We start from the raw sequence: 17,652 nt of genomic DNA, 5'->3' as shown, positions 1-17,652 counted from the left end.
CATGTAGTGGTGCTTCAAATATGTAATATTCATTGTGGTTAAGTTCAGCAGCATATCAAAACTGGACAACGTACATGCTTTCTGAAATTCGCATTACTGAAAAAGACCGTAAAGAGCTTTTTTTGTTCGCGATATTTCAAACAGTAGCCCTAAACGCATAAATGGCGAAGATAGGAGTATGATATTGTCGTTTGTAATTCAAATTTGCTGTTGTGTTTTCTTTGACGATTGCTTAAAGTTTTGACAAAGCTTGCGATAACTGTAATATCGTTTTGAAACAACAAGGCTATGGACTTTGCTTATATATATACCTTGATTAAATCAAGGGATTAAACAAATTAAAAAAGCGTCCTTCTATTCTGTGTTTAATGGTTCTCCTGTACGTTGTTTGTTTTCGACCCAACAATTTTGTTTAATATGTCAAATAGTAGCAATAAGGTTGAGGACAATAGTTTTGTAGCAACAAAACTTTAAACCTTTCATGAACTTTGACCTACAAAGCACGAGATTCAAGTTAAACCAACTTTCAGTTCATTTTCTCCACGATAAGTTGCATTTAAAAAAATCCTGCACTGTAGATCATATTTCTGTTTTGTGTCGTCACAATGCCCGTTTGTCGACGGAATTCCGGTTCGGAAGTCTTTCATTACCTCACAATAGCCGTGATTGTGACGCAACCGTTTCTAACAGGTATCTTTTAGTGATTAAATAAACAATCTTTACCATACCCCTGTTTTGTCGAAACATATATTTTCAAACAAATTTAACGAGGAAATTAAGCTTAATTCGATATCTCTTGTGTTGCGTGCAGCGGTATTATGATGTCATAAGTATAAAACAATGCTTTTTATTTTAAGTTGGACAGATTCCGGGATTTCCCCTTGTGAATGTAAGCGACAGCCCCGCAGTAATTGGTGAGTTTTATCGTGTTTATGTTTTCCAGGGGGAATCGAACCCGTAACCTTGTGACTTTCTGTTACAGCTGCAAATACCGTCAAGATTTACACAACAACTGTGAGATTAACTCGAAATTTTGAAGATTCAACTTTCACATCGAACAATTTCATCACATCTGTAAGTTTTCTGCTTCATGTTGCAATACAGTTTTTCGCAGATGACACTGTTTTATATTGTATAAAAACGCTTGATTCTAGCTAACTCCAATTATAAACTGATCCCGGTTAAAACAAATTATAGAATATTCATTTGCGCAGATCGGGCCTTTCTACGAAGCCAACCTAGTTGGATTCCAAACAGCAAACAACGTCAGAACGACTGTTGTCGATGCAGAAAAAACTGATGTAAGTACAACACTTACTTGTCTAACATTGGAGTTGAATAAAACTGGTTGTTTTGGGAAATAGGCACTATAATAAAGAAGACAGATACAATGGAGAATGGTAGACAATGGCCTAACAAGACGCTTTAGGGCTGTTGGACATTACGTTAAGTCCAGCAAACTAGCCACAACAATTACTGACACAGAATATAAAGCCAGGCCCGAATCAAGCCCGTCTCCTAAAACTTTTCAAGCCCGAACCCGGCCTGACTTAACTACTTTGCATTTTCATTTGCGCAAATAGGTGTACTGAAGGCAAAATTAGGACCAGAAAGGACTGAAACGTGATAAATATGGTAGCTAAGTTGGTGTTTTGTTGCAGGTGACATATGATGTAGAAGCCAGGTACAGTGTTCTGAATCAAACCACCTCAGATGCTGATATCGCAAATGGGATAGGAAATTATAACTTGATAGTGAATGACTTGCTCTCTGGTCCGTTTGGCACATTCTTTGCTGTTGTGGCGGAGGACGAAGCAGCTTTTCAGTTTACGGGTGAGTCTGTGGTTTGAACAAAAGGTTATGTATGTTTTCCCAAGGTTTCTGTAGCTCGCAAAAATGTGCCCACCTTTTATACGAGTGCCTTCAGAACTGACTATGGAAAAAAATAATTTTAAAAACAAGTGTTTTTTGGGTTTTTTCAATTAATGTTAATGACAGAACAAAAACGTGCAGAAACGCTTGAAAAAGTTGTATGCGTATATCAGGCGAAAATCTCTAAAACCATTTAACTATACTATTTAACATACGAATTACTATTTTCATATTGTTTTCACAAGAAAACTAAGAAGTTCCCCACAGTAGTATATCCAAGAAGCATTTCAAATCCGTACCGTGCGTTATCGAACGTGCGTTTTAAAGCAATGACTTCTGTGTAACTTTTCTATTCAATGTCGGTTCTTTACTCCCAGGTCAAGGTTTATGCGACACTCCCGGAACAGTGACGTGTCCAGCCAACACAGCTTGCAACGAAGCACCGGCAGGAGTACAAGTTAACTGCGTGTCACCCTGTCTTAAGGATTTCTGCAAAAACAACGGAACTTGTGCACAAGCTTCGATCGCAGAGACCCCGACATGCACGTAAGCACCGTTCCTTATGCTTTACAACATCAAAACACGAGCTAATTTAAACCTAATTTTGTTTGATTGATTTTTATCCTCGGTGGGCGCGCAACGCCTGAATGCGTTTTGCTCACAATGAGTCCGCCATCTAGCTGCCTGGTTTATTGCGAGTCTGTTTAACTTTGTTTCGACTTATGCAGTTGGTGACTTCAATGTAGTTCAACCCATCAGGAACCACTGGGTTGGAGCAATGACGCTCAAGTTTCTTACTCAGAAAAACATTTTGTGGCGACTTAAACTAAATAATGTTCTTCTCGCAAATGAATTGCTTGAAAGGACGTTTCGACGTCTTATTGGGAACGTTACAACAATACATTTGCTATAAGAGCTTGATTTAGTCTGTATATTATTGTAGCAACAGTTGATATGTTTTGTCCCGAACCTTTCAATTAAAAAACACATCAGGCCGAATACGTCACAATAGGGTGACGTGTGACGTGAACAAACGAGTGTGTGACGTCAGCAATCAATGACATACTTTATTGTGTGGCAACCGCTCAAGTTTTTAGCTCAGGAAACACAAGCGACCGAGATGGGATTAGAACCCATGACCTTGTGAACACATTTTTGACGTAGTTTGTTGTGTTACAGATGTATTTCACAAAGTGACGTTTGGTTCCTGGGGTCTCAATGTGAGACGGTGGTGGCGTTGTGGATGATTATACTCGCTGCCGTGGGCGCGTTTCTGCTCCTAGTGGGCGCTATCATCATAGCTTGCTGCTGTTATTCCGCTAAGCGGCGCAAGAAGGAAAAAGAGTAAGTTTTTGGGTGTCTATTATATTTCTTTTTCCAAGATGGAGACGATAATGGGCCATACGCAGTTCCATAGAACCGTCTCACGAAATTTTACGAGATCAGCGAACCGGTTAGCATTACTGGTTACTGTCAATGGACTTTTTGTAACAGAACCAGCTGAAAAATATGACTTTTCTGATAGAACCGGCTGACAAAAAACTTGAATCCCACCACTGACCGTGCACCACAATAATAAGCAACCCAATGTTTCTTTGATATAAAAACTTAACAACGTTCTTCTGGCAAATGTTACTACGATATGTTTGGTAGCAACAGTTTATTTTTCTTTGATTTTTTCTAACCCACACGATTTCAGAGCGTTGTTCACTCACGACCCGAAGGACTTGGCGAGTTTCAACAACAAAGCTTACGTCCATGACGAGGTGAAACGAGCCAACCCTTACACACCGAGGGAGCCAGCTTATCAGGTAAAAAAACCCGTTTATATGAGTGGACGTTATTGGAACATTTAATAGGTTTTTATGAGAAAATTGATCAATTAAAACAACATTAAACAACGTGATATGAGAAATTTAATAAATTGATGCTACATTATGTTCGTTGAACCATTAGAACTTAAGATGCCATAAACATTTGGTGAAATATATATATTATGTAAATATTGTGTACACCGGTTGATTCTGTTTGGCCTAAGGCAGTGGTTCTCAACCTTTTTGCCTTTGCGGACCCTTTTCGATGCTGTAATCTAATTGCGACCCCTTTGAAGTTTTAGCTATTGCAGCGCGTTTACCATCTCTGAAGCCTTTACTTTAATAGCGATTTATCAATTCGTTTTTGGGCGACATAAGAAGTTGTCGCGACCCCCCTGAAAACGCTTTGCGGACCCCGGTCGAGAACCACTGGCCTTGGGTTTTACACACTGGGTTTTGGATTATTTTGATGTAGATGACGGTAATTACCGGAAAACTGCGACTGTAGGGTTGATTTCATTTTAAACTATTCTTCATTTTTCAACATCTGTTGTCGCATTAATGTGATGTTGATTATTTCCAGGAACGAAGTATCGACGCAGCCGCAGCTGCTGCCGCACGGAGGCGCTCAAGATCCTCATCACGTGACCGTCGTCGACGTCATCGCAGTCGCAGCCCGGCTAGTCGTCGTCACCGAAGCAGAACGCCGAGTTCCAGACGTCGTCGAAGCGAGAGGAGAAGAAGTAGGAGGAGTGAGGAGCAATCTAGGAGGAGCGCGCAGAGCAACAGTGACGTCAGCTCGTACGAATCCAGCGACAGTTTTGAGAGTTCGGATGATGAAACAGCGCCACCTGTCGAGCAACGTGCCGCGTCGTCAACATCGGATGAGACCACCGTCACCACGTCATCATCGGAGCCCGGTGACGTAGCAGTTGATGCTAAAGATCAGGGGACTTCCCCTATTCGTTGGAAGACTCCGAGTGAGGGATCGACGTTGCCACGGAGAAACGTTGACATAGCAACCCGGCGTGGTTGGCAACCGAGTCTGGGTCCTCAGATGTTCGACTTACCGAGGGCGGTTAGTGTGGATTTGGATGATAGCTTGCCTGAAGGAAGCCGACCCTCTCCTTATATTGCAGACACCGATATCTGATGCTGAAATAAACAATAAACTTTCGGTTTTGCCCATCTTTTTCCCTGTAGGGATAAACCCGTTCTATGCCTTGTTCCACACTTTTACACAAAAACAATGACTTGCTAGAAATATTATAACCCAAATGAACGTAAATGGCACATGCTTTATTGTCGAATGTTTCGGCAAATGGACACGTCATCTTCAACGCGATAACAATATTTAAACGCAGCCTAAACGTTTTTTTTTCGTTTCGAAGCACTATATTATTGTGTACTATATTTTGCAAACAATCAAATGTTTATACACACCTGGATTTTTTGAGCTGTACAAAATGTGCATTGAAACTGAGTAACATTTGTGTTTTAAACCATTCTATGCTTGTTTGTATGCATGATAATCGCAACGTTTTTACACTGATTTTTATTACATATATCCATGTACAGCGTTTCCTGTTTTCGCACATTGTTACTACAAAACATAGTACGTCAGGCTCATTCAAGGCGTTATACCGAATCAGCCGGTTACCAAGCATTCCAATACGGCAAGGCACAGGCAAGAAAAATCCAGCCAGCGGTGGGATTCGAACCCACGACAGGAGTCTTTCCGGGACACGCGCTCTACCAACTGAGCTACACAGATAAACATAAATATATAACTGGGATCAGCCCTAAAGTGTCTATTATTACAGTGTAGCCTAAAGGTTTATTACTAATCGCCTTTGATAGCGAAACAGTCCATCAGTCCAGTAATATGTAGGACAAGTACCCCATAGACCAGGGGTGGGCAACATACGGCCCGCGGGCCGGATCCGACCCGCGACGGGATTTTGAGCGGCCCGCAGACAGTTTCTGGTCTTGCATGATAATGTGGTCCACGGCCACAGTCTTCCGCAATCCCCTACTACTTGCTTACTGCGTCAAATTATAGTTGTAACGGACAGTAACGCTCCCCACTAGCAAAAAACTTTCCCGCCGTTGTAACCATTGCACCATACGTCCATTGTTACGACATAACTGCCAACCTTGTTTGGCCTGCTTTCTCGGTTTTCTTTCTTTCCACAGGTGTAGCCTAGTTAGTGTTTCAGCAGTATCAAGTCTGTGGTGTATGCATTAAATTTGCTGTGGTGAATAATTTTATGTTATATCAGTTAGATTGTTTGGACTTTATTGTATTTGTGATGTTCTTGAATGTATTTGGTTTAGGTGCTCAAAAATCCGTTTTAAATCACTGGATAAATACGCGATTAATATATCGATTCAGGAATCCGGCCCGCCAAGTACTTCATTTTCCCATATCAGGCCCGCCGACTGGAGAAGTTGCCCGCCCCTGCCATAGACACTTGGCCTTCTATCAAACCCAGAAAGACACACTGGATACAAAGGCCCAATGGCACAGAGATTCTAGAAAGTTATCTATAAATAAAATGTCTTTTCACCAGACAACAAGTTTCTTTCCATTTATCTAATACTTGAGTGTGTTGCTGCTGGAAAGATTATGATTGACAGGTGACCAAAGCTTTTTTAGTCGTAGTGGGAAGCAGGCGTGCACAATCAAACAAAGTAGAGTCCCAAACGCGAAGTTGGGTAATTTTTGCGAGGTCAGCAGGTTTGTTTTCGTTTAAAGTGAAGCTGGTAGGCTTAAAGATCACTTACTAAACATAGGGAACTGGTATTGTAAACTGCATGGTCGACTTTTTCACTAGGAGGTTGAAAACTTCGGTTATCTGCACGAATTCCAACCCATATACTTGCTGGCAGAACCGCATCATATAGGAGACACAACCCTTCAGTAAAAAACCGTAAAAACTTACCAGAAAGAATCATAAGCACCTTTAGTGAAGTGCTATCACCAAAGTTGCCAGATACCGTTGTCCTGTGTGGCAAGTAACTTGAAAACACAAGTTAAAAACCGAATAATATATTCATGAAAATAATCCAAGAAAGAATGTATCTCCACAACTGAAGATAGAGATAGAAAATAGGTAGAAAGATCTTGTTTATTGCAAAGTGCATAGTAAAAAAACGATTACAGCGTACATAAGTGAACTAAGTGCTGTTGCACATCATTCAGAATGCTTCTTGAAATATTGCTCATGTAAGAACTGGACGACAGAGCCTTCATTCAACCATATTGTGATGCAACAAACAAATAAACAAACAGCGCCAATTGAAATGTGAGCTAACCTACAAAGCCAGCCATGATCACAACATAAGTAAGATTCAGATATTAAACAAATAAAACTCGACGCAATTAATGAAACAATCACTTTATTACTGGGTATTATTCCAAGCAAAGGTGATTTTATTTCATCCATTCCTTTGTAAAATCTAAAAAAATGTTTTTTTGAATTGTTACATTTCAGCCAAATTTTCTGTTTGGGCCATTATTATCCCCATTACCTAATCCTAAACCTTTTTATGCAATTAACTGGTATTATGCGATTACCCAAACAATTTCACTACGTCATCATCGGAGCCTGGTGAAGTAGCAGCTGCATTGGGATTTATGATCTGTTTGCGATGAAGTGATTTATCTAATTAACCAGATTTGTCTATGTTGTATGTTTTATAAAAACAAAAAATGGAACAAGAAACAAAATATTTTTTTTACCTTTTGATAAACCAGATACTATGAATGATCCGGGCCGACATATTCAAACAATTTGCCAAAATAAATCCAACAGATCCGACTGTCTTTGTGAGGTAATAAGAGGTGACAAGAAACAACAATGAAAACAAAAACATCTTTTTGTTGTACCTACAAACAAGTTACAATGTTATTTCATGTCAAGCTTATATCTGCATTGAAAGACTGAAAAATCGAACCCAAAAAAATCTCACTTGGGAGTTCTCAAGGGGGCAAAGGTGCTTACCTAAATTCAAACATACTCTTGTTTGGTCCCATATTTTAATATTTTAAACCAACTTGTATGAGAATGCTAACTTGATGACTGAAGGGTTGATTTGCCCAATAATCTTGCAGTGGATTTAAACAACACAATTCTTGGCACTGACCAAACTTTTGTACAGGACAGTTTCAGACAATATGTATTTATTGAAGCAAACACATTCAAAGAGATTGATTTAATTCACTAATGTCATTTAAATTAAGCCTCAAAAGGTCTATCATTCCTTAGCATGTGACACTCATTGTTAAAAACATTGATTTTGATTAATTATTATTAACCTGTCAACTTGAGCTTGGTTCATTGCAGCAAACACAAAACATTCGGTTGTTCCGTTAACTGCTATTGTCAGCACATAGAGACAATAAAATTTCAATAGCACCGGTCCAACACCTATAAAAGTTTCAATTGAAAATCACAACATGACATATAAGATTGAAACTTCTGTGTTTGATGCTTGTTTTATATTCATTACTCTATCATTGGTTTGCCCATTATTTTTGTTCCACTTCATGAAATTTGACATTTTATCAATAAAAGCTGGAAGGCTTTATTGATTAAGACAAATATGCTCTGTGGCTTTTCCCCAAAGTGTGAGAGGAACTAGAAGCGGTTCAGACAGAAAACATGTAGTTATTATTTTATTGACAAAAATGCTGATCAACCAATGCTGTGAAAACAACTTATGTTTTTGCACCTAAAATAGGTTTACATTGGTTTTAAGCAGTGGTGGGATTCAGCCGGTTCGCACCGGTTCCATTGAACCGTCTCACGAAATTTTATGAGATCAGCGAACCGGTTAGCATTACTGGTTACTGTCAATGGACTTTTTGTAACAGAACCGGCTGAAAAATATATATAACTTTTTGTAACAGAACCGTCCGAAAAATAGGACTTTTGTGATAGAACCGGCTGAAACAAAATTGAATTCCACCACTGGTTGCAATTTTTGTGAGAATAATAAATCCAATATTGACATGCCATAAGAGAGAGTTTAAGTCACCAGATTCCATTGGGCTGGGTGCAATCCTGCTCAAAGAACCAAAACAGGATAAGATGCAGTAACCACTTCATTACCTTTGCAACAAATAAGCAGAGTCTTAAACCTGTAAACTCACCTGCACTTAAAATCTTTCCTCCATAAATATCCAGCAATAACTTGGAGTAGGGCAATCCAAATGCAAGGATCACTGATCCAATTAACACAACCAATCGCAGAAGACAAAATAATACGTGGGTTACCGCTTTGATTTCATCCTGAAAATCGGCAAGCGTTAGTCAATTGTTGAGCTCGATAAACAATGACAGTAAAAACAACTAAGTATGGTCATTTAAATTGTGTACAAATGTAAGTTGCCAGTCAAGTCTGGTAATTAAGTCACAGCACTGTTTAAAATGCGAGGTGTGGCAATTGTAGACAATGTAACAAAAAGTTGTAATTGAGTTTATTTCAAAGATTGTGCTGGCTGCTGAGCTTTACACACAGTCGGGCAAATGTCAAACTATGCTTTTTATCAACAGTTACTTAAGTCAAATTGTTGTTTTATTTGCAGTGACTGAACTGCCGTCACCAACCACAGAATAACAACAACTCAAAGTCAGTTTAAGTTGTTTGTGTTAAGTTTCAATTTTTTGAAACAATGATATCAACCTTCTCCAGGCGAAGTAAGTTATTACAGTATACAATAGAAAAGCTTTATAACCTTGCTTTGTTTTGTCGAATCCTCCCCTCTTCTCAACGTTTTTGCAAAGAATAAGTAAAAACTTTCTTCAATTGGTAAAAAAATAAACCTAGAAAAACATTTTGTTTACAGAACGAAAATTTTAATAAATCAGTTTTGTAAACTTACCGTGCGACGAGAGAACCGAGGTTGTTTATGATGTCATAAACACCTTGATCGGCAAAACTGAGAACGTTCAGAATTGTCATCACATATCTTTCACCTGGAAATATTTACAGAGAAGTTCAATAATAAGGTTAAGTTGTACAGGTAATTTAGGTAAATTACAACAAGTTAAATACAAATTCCATTTAATTGCATAAGAGTAGCGAAACCCAAGCCATTATTTGAAAAAACAAACATATTCTGGTTAGTTGCATAAAAAAGTTTTGCACATGAAATGCCATTATATACTTAGATTGGTATGTACCACAACATATAGACATGTCACTTAATTGTACAATTATTTAAACAGAAAATAGTTCAAGTAGTCAGAATCTCGCTGATGTTAAAACCAGTGGTGGGATTCAGCAGGTTCGCACCGGTTCTATAGAACAGTCTCACGAAATTTTATGAGAGCAGCGCACCGGTTAGCATAACTGGTTACTGTTAATGGACTTTTGCATCTTATCTGAAACACAAATTTTTGGAATCCAAGTAGCTCATGTCACTTTTGTGATGGAATCGGCTAATAAAAAATTGGAATCCCACCACTGGCTGGCTACAGCATACGACATTCACAGCAGTTGTACCTTCTGTTAATAGTTGTTTAAGCACAGATTGTTTGAAGAAACTTTTAGTAAGTTTTGCAGTTTTTCTGTCGACAAATCCTTCAGAAACATAAAACTTTGGAAAGAAATCGGCCACTGATGAAAACGGAAAATCATCCATTTGCTTCTGTTTGTTTGTTGTCACGAACCAAGTGAAGTATCCATAGAAAATTGAGATATATACAATGGAAAAAGAAACCTGGAAATTTAAGCAATAAATTGAAAAATAACACTGGAATTTATTTTCACAACAACATTTTAAACTTTACATGACAAACTTTATTTAAACAGAGCCAATTATGGGAAAATATTAGAAGTTAGTGATGTTCCAATCCCACCGCAGGCCAAATTTTTCTAGCCTTTGCCTTGCCATTTTGGAATGCTTGGTTACCAGCTGATTCTGTATAATGCCTTTAATGGGCCTTGTGTGCTATGATTTGTACATGGGTGTGCCTTGCTAGTGACTGGTCTGCATAGACTCTTTAGGCCTGATCACAGTTATGAATTTATGTCCATTGTAATTTAGAGTTAGTGAGGGACAAAATATATTTTCTTTCATTTTACATTCATATATTCATGAAAACTAATGATTATAAACTTTACATTAACTTGAAAATACCACACATTTTGTTTCACATCACTCACTTGTGCAATAGAAAATGATACAAGACCCCAATGCGGGCGCAAAAGAACTAAAACCACAGTGACGATACATTTTGCGAGAATAGCGAGTCCTTCACTGATCACTTTCAGTTTGATGAAGAGAAACGCTTGTGCAATCACCCACAGCGGCTCCACAACCAGTTCAGCCCATGCACACAGACCGAACACATACACAGCTGATGTGTAATGTGGTGTTATGGTGGGATCTGGGTTTTCAAGCAAGTTTATCCAAGTGTATGTTGCAAGTGCATTGCAAATCACGCCAACAGGAAGTCTAAAAAAACAAAACAAAAAGAGATTACATAAGTTTGTTAAGATACCAACAAGCTGATGAAATACGTTTCACATTTAGTACACCACTACACATCTGGTTATAAAGTTGTGATAAAATGGTGTGGCCCTTTATATCACTGATGTGAGCATCTGCCAAATTGTTTGAATAATAAAGCATGTCACTTTTTACGTCTATTTGGGACATTATATTCTTCATAAAACTTAGAAACAGATCCATGTATAGTTCTGAATCAAGTAAATATGCTCGCATGGTATGTTTTGCTGAATACACTGTACATGTGTAAAGTGATGTTTAATCTACATGTTAAGAATTATAGCCATTATTATTAATACTTCTATCCGGTTTTGTAGAACTGCTGTCTGCTTTTAAAACTGGCATATTGATGGTGTTTTGAAAATATTTTTGGAACTTACATGCACCATAATAAGTTGACAGTTTGTTTCCATCGAACTTTGGAACTTGTTGTCTTCCCATCTTCATGACTTGTATCAGTACTTAGGCAAGCTCTGTAGGAAACAAATCAGTTTAAGTCTTTTCACATTTGACAACAATAGATGACTACCAAATAGGATTATTGCATTTTTCTAGCTTAATATTTGTATTTTATGTCTGGTTGCCAAAAGCTGGTAATTGTTACATCAATCACAAGAGTGCATAGAATCACAGCAATAGCTATAAAGGTTGAAGACTACGGGTATTTCATGTTGACAAAACTGGTATTAGTGAATAGAATCACTAAAACAACAGAAGTCACTAAAACAAAATTCACTAAAACAACAGAAGTGATTAAAAAATTGAAAATGTAAATGATGTTATACCGAAGAAAATTCCTCATTAAGTAAGCTTCAATCAACTTTACCTTCTAAATGCTTCTCTTGACATAAACAAAACAGTTGAGTAGAGAAGTAGAAGTCGAACATTCACGACACCTAGTGTCTCCTTTGTGATGTATCGAAGTACGAATGCATTCAGCACAAACGTAAGAACTCGAAACGATAACTGAAAAACAAAAAGTTCATGCCTTACCTCACTGAGAAAATTATAACAGAAAAAACTGTTTGAAAAGCCAAAACACAGCATGTAGTTCAGTGCAAGTAATAACATTTTTAAATTGCTAGAAAGAGTGATATTTTGGTTTCAAAAGATAGCAAAACACTTCACCATTACCTTACCTCACTAAGCAGCTACAAAAATATCATACAGAAAACAAACCTGTTTCAAAAAACATGTAACAGCAGAAGTACAAGACTGTTTTTAAAACTGCTATAAAACTTGACATTTTGATTTTAAAACATTGCAAAACACTTCAAACCGATGATTTAAATCCTTTCTTGCGTGAAGTTTATACGCCGAGCCCAACCCACCACCAGGCCGACTCACACCATAGAAAACACAATGAACTCGTGAATGTAACAATGCCATAGAACACATAATGCATGGTTCCTTTGTTACATAAACATCCAATCCAGTGCAAATGTAATAGCCCTTGTCCGACGTATCAGAAGTATTTCTTGCAGAAGTAGGCAAAGTTGAATTAAAATACAACCCATCATTGATTTTGGAATTTGATTTTAGAAATGGTTTATATGTGTACATGCCGCCTCCTTGTGATCGCGCCACAAGATCAATGGCAACCATAACTGCATGGTTTAATGGATGCTTTGCAAAGTAGCCATCTTGCATCTCACATTCCATGTTTCTCATATCAAATGCAGTTGAAATGATTGAGTTGGTGGCAGGATCAACAATTACTACACCTTGATCACATCTCGGATCAAACTTTTTACCAATTCTTGCAGCTTTAATTGCTAAGTCCATATTTTCTTCAATTCTGTCCATATCATCGTCTGTAAACAAACTACATGACAAAAGTTTACTGATCTTCTTATCCTCATGAAACGAAACTGGCCAATACTGCTTGCATATGTTGAACTGATCTCTAGTTAACGGAGGTTTTATCGGTATGGCCACAAACATTGGGTCCATGATAAAATCCTTTACTGGCTTAATCTCTTTAATATTTAATGTTTTATTCAAGTCCATAAAATCTTCATGCAGCGTTGCAACGAACATAAGAACCTGAAGTTTATCCCCATCATGTGTTTTGACACTTCGAACTCGCTTGAGATGTTGCAGGCCCTCTAGTGGCAGATACTCCGTTAAATGTTTCAAAACTTGCGACGCATACTTTTTGCTTGTGAGTGTCACAGCCAGTCCCTTCACCAAACCAACTGCATCTTTGTTGGCAGCATATTCATCACCCAATACACAAGATATCCTCTTATCTTTAATGCAAGTGGAAGGATTTAACACTGCAACATCCAATCTGCTCTTCTTTTCCATTGGTTCCTCCATAGTTTGTCCTTTTAACTCTGAAACATCATTGTCTTTGTCTTGGAATTTAAAATATTGCATAAAAGACAAAATTCCACATTTGAAATTCATACAAAATACATTTTGCCAAGAGTGCTCTATTGAACTGCATTAGTCACTCTTAATATTATTGCGTTGCTTGGGATACAGAGGTTTAGGTTTCAAATAAATTTGTATTTCAGTTCATTATTTTCAAATTGAAAAAACAAGAGCACATACATTGATGTTTCAGTGCATTCAATCACAAAATACATCAACAACATGGGTAGTTTGTAAAATATAAACTATTAAATGCAAAACAGAAAATAGTTTTTTTTCACATACCTGTAACAACATGTTGTATGATGCAAGTCTTGATGTGCTCGCCAATATCTTGTTCACATTGTTGCTGGAACTCGACATATTTCAATTTAATATTATGTTTAAATATCCCTAAAACCTGAAGAAAAAGACAAACCAAGGTCAAAAGAAAAAGGGGCATGATGCAAAGAATAATAGAAAAGTTGTAATGCGCAACCAGTTTGACAAGTTATTTTGTACAACAGGTTACCACATGTTACCAACGGTTTGTACACTGAAAATTCGGATAAACTGCATTTGTCCCACCATTTTTTACTATTTAAATGAATAGGTATTTACTACTGCAATGCGAAAAAATATTTAAAGTAATTCGATATGAGGCTTGCAGCCCATTATTTTACCTTACCACAAGCATTAAGCACAACATAAACTTTTTTGTACAAAACTTTTACAGAGCGACATACAATTCCAACATATCATTCATTTACAAATAGTTTAGCCTCAAGAAGAAACTGAACAGTTTATCCTAAACGCTGTTTAAACTGGTTAGTTGGTTGGTTGGTTTACACAAAAGCATAAGCCAATTTTCACTGCAACAGTATGAGAAAAAAAATTAGATGAACATTGCCTAAAATCCAGGAATACAAATTGCAGTGATTCACAAAAAACATTTAACTTTCCAAAAACAAATGCATTTTTCCATTAATGTTCCGCTTGTCTGGATTCAGCCTCTTCAAAATTTTAACAACCTTTTTCACAATTTCTTCACTTGGCAGTCCAGTTTTTTTGGTTTTAAATTTTTTCAGCAAATCTTTGCTGGTGATGGGTTTGTGTGTAAGGTAACGACGCACAGCATCTTCCGTTATCGCACCTTGAGCCAGATCTTTCGGCGGAGTGCTAGGTCCCGGAGAAGATGTACTACTTTGACCAATCTTCTGTCGTTTAACTGAGCTGTCGTTATGACTGCTTCCAGCGCTTCGTTTTCCCAACACCGACCCACCGGTAACCAACGGCGATTTCCGACCCTGCTTTTCCAGCTTTTTTGCGACGTCAGTTAATTTGGATTTTGTTGGTGTGCCTGACAAAGCAAATAATTTTTAAACCACAAATATAACGTATTACAATGTTTATTATATTAGTGTAGTAATAACAGTTTATCATACAAGTTAATGTAATAGAAAGTATACATCAACACTTTTGTAAAAAATTAATTATGAACACACTTATCTTATCCGTAACCACACACTTTTCAATTATGACTATTTAAGGATGTGTTTGCTATTTCATTATGTTTCAAAGATATATTAAATTAAGAAGATGGTTAACACAGGAAACTTATGTGTTGACTATAAAATCTTGAATTAAACTGTAAAATTAATGTAAAATCAAAATGGAAGACATTGATTATTATTAAGGTTTTCTTGTGTCAACTATCTTAATATGAATGCAAAACTTGGTTCAGTAATAAATCATAAAAAAACATTTAAACACAGCAGTACCTTTCAGCTCAGCAGTTGGCGTAGATGATCTGCTGCCTTGTTTACTTCCTTTTCCACCCTTTTTATCTTTACTTTTCTTCACATGCATGAAAAGAGCACTTTTTGACAAAGCGTCCTCGTCTTCAATATCGCTTCCCGACTCTGATGAAGACGCGCTATCATCGCTGCCCTTCACAAGTTTATTCACCGTCTCGTTCTCCTTTGCCTCGGCTTTTTTTGCTTCTTCTTCCTCATCTTCGCTGCTGGACGAGGATTCAAGCTCGTCGAGACCTTTTGGCACCACACGTGAGTCATTTACCTCCTCATTTTCACTGCTCACGTCGCTGGCGTACATCACTTCATCTCCATCATGCTCCCCGTCATCCGAGTCCTCCAGAGCTTCCTCTTTTTCGTCATCTGATTTTTCTTTCGCTTTTTTCTTTTTCTTTTTCGAACCCGAAGGCTCATTATCGTCGCTACTGCTATCACTCATGTACAAATCTAAATCCTCGTCGTCATGAATTACAAGATCGCTCTCTTCTTTCTTAATCTTTTTCAGGTTCTTTTTGTTCATGCTCTTCCCCTCAGGTTCATCAATGTCATCCTCTTCTTTAATATGCAACCGTTTTCTTGCCATGTAATTCAGGTGGTTCATAATCTTGTCTCGTTTGTCCCACGCAGCTTCCGCTTCTTCATCAGTTAAAGTCCGATGCGAGATTTTTCGACGAAAGTTGTACCAATCTTCAGCAGGGCTCGCCTCGAAAGTAAAGTCTGGTCTTTGAGTAAACACAAAATAAACTGACCCTTCTCCAATTCCACCCTCCTTCTTGCCTGAAAACTCTTTCATGACAACTTTTGGTTTAATGTCTGTTGGAACTTTGCCATTCACTTTTTTCTTAAAGTCCGGCTGATTTTCGATGGTAGAAACTTTCAAATTCCATGGTTGGTCTTTAACTTTAAACACGGATTCCCTGTGTCCATATTTTAGTTTTCTTGCCTAAAAAGCAAACAAACAACTTGGATAAACAGACAAATATAGATAGATATTGTGATACAAGCAGTGGTGGGATTAAGCCGGTTCACACCGGTTCTTTAGAACCGTCTCACGAAATTTTATGAGATCAACGAACCGGTTAGCATTACTGGTTACTGTCAATGGACTTTTCGCAACAGAACCAGCTGAAACATATGACTTTTTGTGATAGAACCGGCTGAAAAAAAATTTGAATCCCACCACTGGATATAAGGGAAAAGTTGATATTTTATGATGAGGTTAAGCAATAGCTTTTTTATCATGATGAATGAGTGTTGCAGTTAAATTGTTATTGTCACCTTTTGTCTTTGCTTTCTTCCATATTCACTTCCCTCACCAAACTCTGGTTGGTCATCTTCTTCAACGTAAATCTTTTTTGCACTGAGATCTCGGGACAAAGTTCCATCCACCCAATTCTACAACACACAACAATTATTACCAAAATATAGTACAATTTTTAGGAGAAAAAAGCTTGATATAAAAAGAACAGAACTTCTCATGCAATTTCAAGCAACAATTATTATCAAAACAAATTATAATTTTAAGAGAAAACAGTTTGTTACATAAATAAACGGAATTTCTATGACAAACAGTGAAATATACTTACTCTAATATCGACTCTGTCTCCAGCATTAAATCTCATAACATTGTATTTTTTTGAAGTTTGTTTCGGAACCCAAACAGTATATTCGTCAATTTGTGATGACATATTGGAATATACAAGTAAAAGTATGTGTGCTTTATAAAATTACTAAATAGACATTTTAAAACTGAAATGTGTGTAATCCAAATGCCACCTGTGCTCAATGACCAAGCTAAAGTGAGATACAAAAAATACAGGATTAAAACGGTAATTAGCCTGTGGCCTACCACTTGACCCGATTTTATTTAAGGTTTTAATTGAGTGAACTGGCGAAGGTATTGTTTCTACAGCTGATAACTGGATGACCAGTCATTTGTTGTTTGCAAATGCTGCCAGACAGACGGATTGACCCACGCGATTTGGTGAAAAAAGGCAAGACGTGTTGGCGTTGTGAACACGCATGACCTGCTGAGGTGGCAAATTAGTGAAGGCGAGGTGCAAGGCAAGCAAAGTACAAAAATTGTTAACAGAAAATATTCCGCACTGTACGACAGAAGTTATTTTGCTTGCAAGATCAGCATAACAAGCAAATCAGACCGACTTTACCCTTGTAATTTTGTTTGTTGATTTTTTATTTTTTCCCGCCATCGATTTACAGCTCGATTATGTGCGGCTGTCACGTGTCCTGCCTGTTCGCCATTGCTGCGATT

At 37.6% G+C, this 17,652-nt stretch overlaps 3 protein-coding genes across 3 annotated transcripts; 1 reads left to right on the top strand and 2 right to left on the bottom strand.

The window, feature by feature from the left end:
* Positions 1 to 452: 452 nt before the first annotated feature.
* Positions 453 to 5,266, top strand: LOC145230471 (uncharacterized). Its single transcript, XM_080095899.1, has 9 exons — positions 453 to 690; positions 858 to 914; positions 983 to 1,074; positions 1,215 to 1,301; positions 1,662 to 1,833; positions 2,250 to 2,418; positions 3,052 to 3,216; positions 3,572 to 3,683; positions 4,270 to 5,266. The coding sequence occupies exons 1-9, from the start codon at positions 606 to 608 to the stop codon at positions 4,837 to 4,839; spliced, it is 1,509 nt and encodes a 502-aa protein (XP_079952025.1). The 5' UTR covers positions 453 to 605; the 3' UTR covers positions 4,840 to 5,266.
* Positions 5,267 to 6,799: 1,533 nt separating this feature from the next.
* On the bottom strand, positions 6,800 to 13,992 carry LOC145230469 (man(5)GlcNAc(2)-PP-dolichol translocation protein RFT1-like). Its single transcript, XM_080095897.1, has 11 exons — positions 13,873 to 13,992; positions 12,035 to 12,174; positions 11,589 to 11,681; positions 10,863 to 11,154; positions 10,200 to 10,416; positions 9,577 to 9,670; positions 9,430 to 9,517; positions 8,845 to 8,983; positions 8,008 to 8,119; positions 7,432 to 7,578; positions 6,800 to 7,148 (listed from the first exon to the last, which is right to left on the bottom strand). The coding sequence occupies exons 1-11, from the start codon at positions 13,948 to 13,950 to the stop codon at positions 6,884 to 6,886; spliced, it is 1,665 nt and encodes a 554-aa protein (XP_079952023.1). The 5' UTR covers positions 13,951 to 13,992; the 3' UTR covers positions 6,800 to 6,883.
* LOC145230470 (general transcription factor IIF subunit 1-like) lies at positions 13,988 to 17,635 on the bottom strand. Its single transcript, XM_080095898.1, has 4 exons — positions 16,967 to 17,635; positions 16,659 to 16,775; positions 15,348 to 16,323; positions 13,988 to 14,926 (listed from the first exon to the last, which is right to left on the bottom strand). Exons 1-4 carry the CDS (start codon positions 17,066 to 17,068, stop codon positions 14,520 to 14,522), a joined length of 1,602 nt encoding a protein of 533 aa, XP_079952024.1. The 5' UTR covers positions 17,069 to 17,635; the 3' UTR covers positions 13,988 to 14,519.
* Positions 17,636 to 17,652: the final 17 nt, after the last annotated feature.

The sequence above is a fragment of the Phallusia mammillata genome, chromosome 5 (assembly GCF_965637545.1).
Source record: "Phallusia mammillata chromosome 5, kaPhaMamm4.hap1.1, whole genome shotgun sequence".
NCBI lineage: Eukaryota > Metazoa > Chordata > Ascidiacea > Phlebobranchia > Ascidiidae > Phallusia > Phallusia mammillata.
Note: the sequence above shows the minus strand (reverse complement) of the source record. Positions and strands in the feature narration are given on the sequence as shown.

Bases quoted from the DNA above. Each gene is read 5' to 3' on its own strand.
- LOC145230470 (XM_080095898.1), bottom strand. From the start codon at position 17,068: ATGTCATCACAAATTGACGAATATACTGTTTGGGTTCCGAAACAAACT. The intron at 16,324-16,658 runs GTGACAATAACA...TTTGCTTTTTAG, and splicing joins GAAGAAAGCAAAGACAAAAG to GCAAGAAAACTAAAATATGG. The intron at 14,927-15,347 runs GTACTGCTGTGT...TTGCTTTGTCAG, and splicing joins GCCAACTGCTGAGCTGAAAG to GCACACCAACAAAATCCAAA.
- LOC145230471 (XM_080095899.1), top strand. From the start codon at position 606: ATGCCCGTTTGTCGACGGAATTCCGGTTCGGAAGTCTTTCATTACCTC. The intron at 915-982 runs GTGAGTTTTATC...TTTCTGTTACAG, and splicing joins CGACAGCCCCGCAGTAATTG to CTGCAAATACCGTCAAGATT. The intron at 1,075-1,214 runs GTAAGTTTTCTG...TCATTTGCGCAG, and splicing joins CGAACAATTTCATCACATCT to ATCGGGCCTTTCTACGAAGC.
- LOC145230469 (XM_080095897.1), bottom strand. From the start codon at position 13,950: ATGTCGAGTTCCAGCAACAATGTGAACAAGATATTGGCGAGCACATCA. The intron at 11,682-12,034 runs GTAAAGTTGATT...TGTTTCCTACAG, and splicing joins TCAAGAGAAGCATTTAGAAG to AGCTTGCCTAAGTACTGATA. The intron at 7,149-7,431 runs GTAAAAAAAATA...ACATTTTTTTAG, and splicing joins AGTATCTGGTTTATCAAAAG to ATTTTACAAAGGAATGGATG.